At 42.9% G+C, this 3,521-nt stretch overlaps 1 protein-coding gene across 1 annotated transcript in view; it reads left to right on the forward strand.

Moving 5' to 3' along the window:
• Window positions 1-3,521, forward strand: part of CTTNBP2 (cortactin binding protein 2) — a 207,044-nt gene that overhangs the window by 136,744 nt on the left and 66,779 nt on the right. Inside the window, exons 8-10 of the mRNA XM_012652735.1 lie at window positions 542-817; window positions 1,819-1,914; window positions 3,109-3,188. Coding sequence (XP_012508189.1) covers window positions 542-817; window positions 1,819-1,914; window positions 3,109-3,188 — 452 coding nt within the window. The remainder of the gene's footprint in view (window positions 1-541; window positions 818-1,818; window positions 1,915-3,108; window positions 3,189-3,521) is intronic.

The following is a 3,521-nucleotide window of genomic DNA, read 5'->3' on the forward strand; positions in this document are numbered from 1 at the left end:
GAAGTTGGGGAATAGAGAGATTGAGGCAATTTACCAAGCACTCACAGCTAGTAGAAGGCTGACCCTGAAGCTCGGCCCAAGGTCTATATGATTCTCGAGCCACTATCCTAAGCACGCAGATCTATATGGCTATAATCTACCTCATTCGTGACATTATCTATAAAGTTCAGGAGAAAGGAAAATACGGAGAATTCAGGGCCAAGGGAGGGCGATTATAGTTTTCTCACATTTTTTGTTTGTTTGTTTAATAACTTGAGAATCTCGCTGAAGGGAAAGAGTCTATGAAGTAGAAAAGACCAAATGTACAGGGAAAGATAAACAGTTCATGCAACATGGTTCTAAAGAAACTGAAGAGATTGGGAAACCACTGTTTACTCCAGGATGAGGACATTCAATGTGATGTTTCTTGAGGAAATAAGATAGCTATCCTTTGATTTATTTTTAAAACACTCCTATCTGCTTATTTTATAGAATAGTTTTGCTGGGTTTTTTTTCTGTTGGGTTTTTTTTTTAACTTCTAATTCTTTTATTCTTCTAACAGATGCTCTTAAAATACCCTTAAGGATTTCAGTGGGTGAGATTCAATCAGGCAACTATGGTTCCAATGACTTTGAATGCGAAAACACAATATGTGCTTTACATATCCGCAAACAGACATCATGGGGTGATTTTTCAAAAGCAGTGAGTCAAGCTCTGACAAATCATTTCCAAGCAATCTCTTCCGATGGATGGTGGAGTCTGGAAGACACGGCATTTAATAACACCGCTGACTCCGACATCGGCCTCAGCGCGAGCAGTGTGCGAGCCATCATGCTAGGTATCTGCGGCCCTGCAGTGGAGAGAAAGCTGAACTTCGGGGTTTAGTTGTGTTTGTGGGCTTCATAACCCGACACTTAGTTCACTGATTAAGCATATTCAAAGCTCACTTGTGGCAGCTGCCGGTGCTGAAAAGGTGCTGAAAAACTTGAACATTCACAATGTAGCCATTATATAATGTTGCCTGTTAATATAAAAATGCTTTTATGCCTCAAATAATACTCAGAGAGTAAAGAACATGAAAATCCTTGATGAAGCTTTGCGATTGCGCTTGCTATTCTCGATAAATGAAAGAAACCAAGCACTGTGTAGCTGCTTGCTAATGCACTAGTTCTGAACACAGCTCAAAATGTGCTTTTGGGCCAGGCCAGGGGTGCTGTAGTGTGTCAATACCTTAACTCCAGGACAGGTATTCTAATGAAGTCTTGAGTTGGAAGAAGCACTTTAGTGAAAATATATTCAAAGATCCCACATGGGGTGAGTCGGTTATTTCTATTTGACATACACCACAAAACAGATTCCAAAGAACTTACAAAGATAAGATTTGCTTTCTGGTGGGCATAGTAAGTACTCCATGAATGTTAGTTGTGCCTGGTTAGTTTCTTTGCTTTTGAACCAGGAGGACTAACATCTATAGGAAACCTGTTCCTTTGCAAGGACTGTGCTGGTTGCTGTATAAGCGGTCCTTCCAACAGCCTCATTTTATAGATAACTAGGTCCAGAATGACTTGCCTGAGGTCACACAACTAGATATCTCTCTTAATCCCCCTTCAGGACTGCTTTGGAGCGATCTATAGATCGAAGGCCTGCCTTTTGACCTTCAACAATAATTTCGTTAGGGAGCTAACCCCTTGTATGACCCTGTAGGTGTCTATATGTGCCTTTGCCAGTTTAAGCTCTGGATTCCTTAAGCTTCTCGCAGAGGAGAGCATATGTTTACCCTTATGAGAAAAATTATTGTTAAGCTGCCCTTGACATTTTATTTCATTTTTTTGGAACTAGGAAGTGTGCCATGGTCGGCTGGTCAGAGCTTCACCCAGTCCCCGTGGGACTTTATGAAGAAGAACAAGGCAGAGCAGGTCACCGTGCTTCTGTCAGGTAACGACGCTCCAGACTGAGGTGATATTTAAAGAGTGTTTGCTTTATGACTGGCTCTCGGTGTCCTCTAGCCATGCACATGTGACTCCCATTGTTCAGTAATCAGATGTCTTTTAAAACATTTGATTAAGGGGAGGAAAAACCAAAAGCCATGTTCCTGACACCTATCGTGATGTCCGGATTATTGATTGCTGCCATTTTGATTATATTCCTCATTAGGAACAAATCAGAGGCCAAACTGACATGCAGACAAGAGAGTGAGAGACACTGTGTTAACAGAGAAGTGTCTTGCCACTGTCAAGTACAGTGTGTGGTTAATATGACTGTTATGCTGGTATAGCCTAACGTCTAGTGAGCACCTACCATGCACTAAACCCTGTTGTTTACAGCATAAATATCAAATAATTTAATCGTCATAACAACTCAATGGGATAGGTCTCTCTGTTTATCCCTATTTTATATACAATGAAACTGAGGCTCAGAGAGAGTGATTTTCTTGCCTCAGGTCATGCTGCCAATAAGTGGTATAGGAATCCTGAATCTCTCAGCCCTTGAATCTAAAAGGCTACTGATTTCATCTTGTATTTCCTATACTTTGGAAGGGAGTCTTTCTTAAAAAATTCAATCTCAACTAATACAGTTTTATTTCACTGAAGTGTAAAAGAAAAAGTGAGAAGCCACCCCAGAAAATTCTTTTAGGCTCAAACAGAATATTGAGAGAATTACAAAATTGGGAGTGGGAGGGGGAGGGTTGCAAATGGACTAAAAGAAAACCCCAGACCTACACCTTAGTGTTGGCCAAAGCTAAAGCTTTCTGAGGGTTGTGATTATTGATAACTTTTACTTATATACAGTAAAACACTGAACCCGGCAATCAGCCCATTCCAGCCACAGTGTTGGAGCTGGCATCTGGAGACCCTGGCTGGGATTGCCAGGAGGTGGGTGGGCTGCCCAGGGGGCAGGAAGGAGCAGCTGGGGAGCTCTTGGAAGGCTGGTGGCTGCTTGCCAGCCAGTACAAAGTGTAACAGTATTTTCACAACGCCAAAGGCACACTGATGCTTCTTGACCAGATGTCAGCTCTGCCTGCACAAGTCAACAAACATATATCTTCTATGATAGATTCTGTTGTGTTTTGATCATTTTTATATTTGCTAAAGGAGAGCCAATTTTTCTGTGTTGTTCATTTTTTTTCAGGTCCTCAAGAAGGCTGCCTCAGTAGTGTGACATACGCTTCCATGATCCCCCTTCAGATGCTGCAGAACTACCTCAGGCTGGTAGGTTGACGCTGCCGGCGGGAGGCTCACACTTCCCATCCTGCCACAGGAAAACCCGGTGGCCCGTGTGTGTGTCTAGAAGAGGAGTGTGAGCTCCTGTCCACCCTGTGCCATTACCTTCCCCATCAGCCCTTCTCCTGGCTGGCTGCCCGTCAGCCTGCATTTCTGCCACTGTCATCCCCGTATCCATTGCCTGGACCCAGAGCCCACCTGTGACTTGGGAAGCATTATAATTTGGCAGGAGAAGGTCGTCTTCTCTTAGCAAGGACTTGGCATCAAATAAACACTCATCAATATGGAAGGGGATGGCCATAAATATCAAGATATCCCTAC

Source organism: Propithecus coquereli, unplaced genomic scaffold (genome assembly GCF_000956105.1).
Source record: "Propithecus coquereli isolate 6110/MARCELLA unplaced genomic scaffold, Pcoq_1.0 Scaffold4, whole genome shotgun sequence".
In the NCBI taxonomy this organism is placed as follows: Eukaryota; Metazoa; Chordata; class Mammalia; order Primates; family Indriidae; genus Propithecus; species Propithecus coquereli.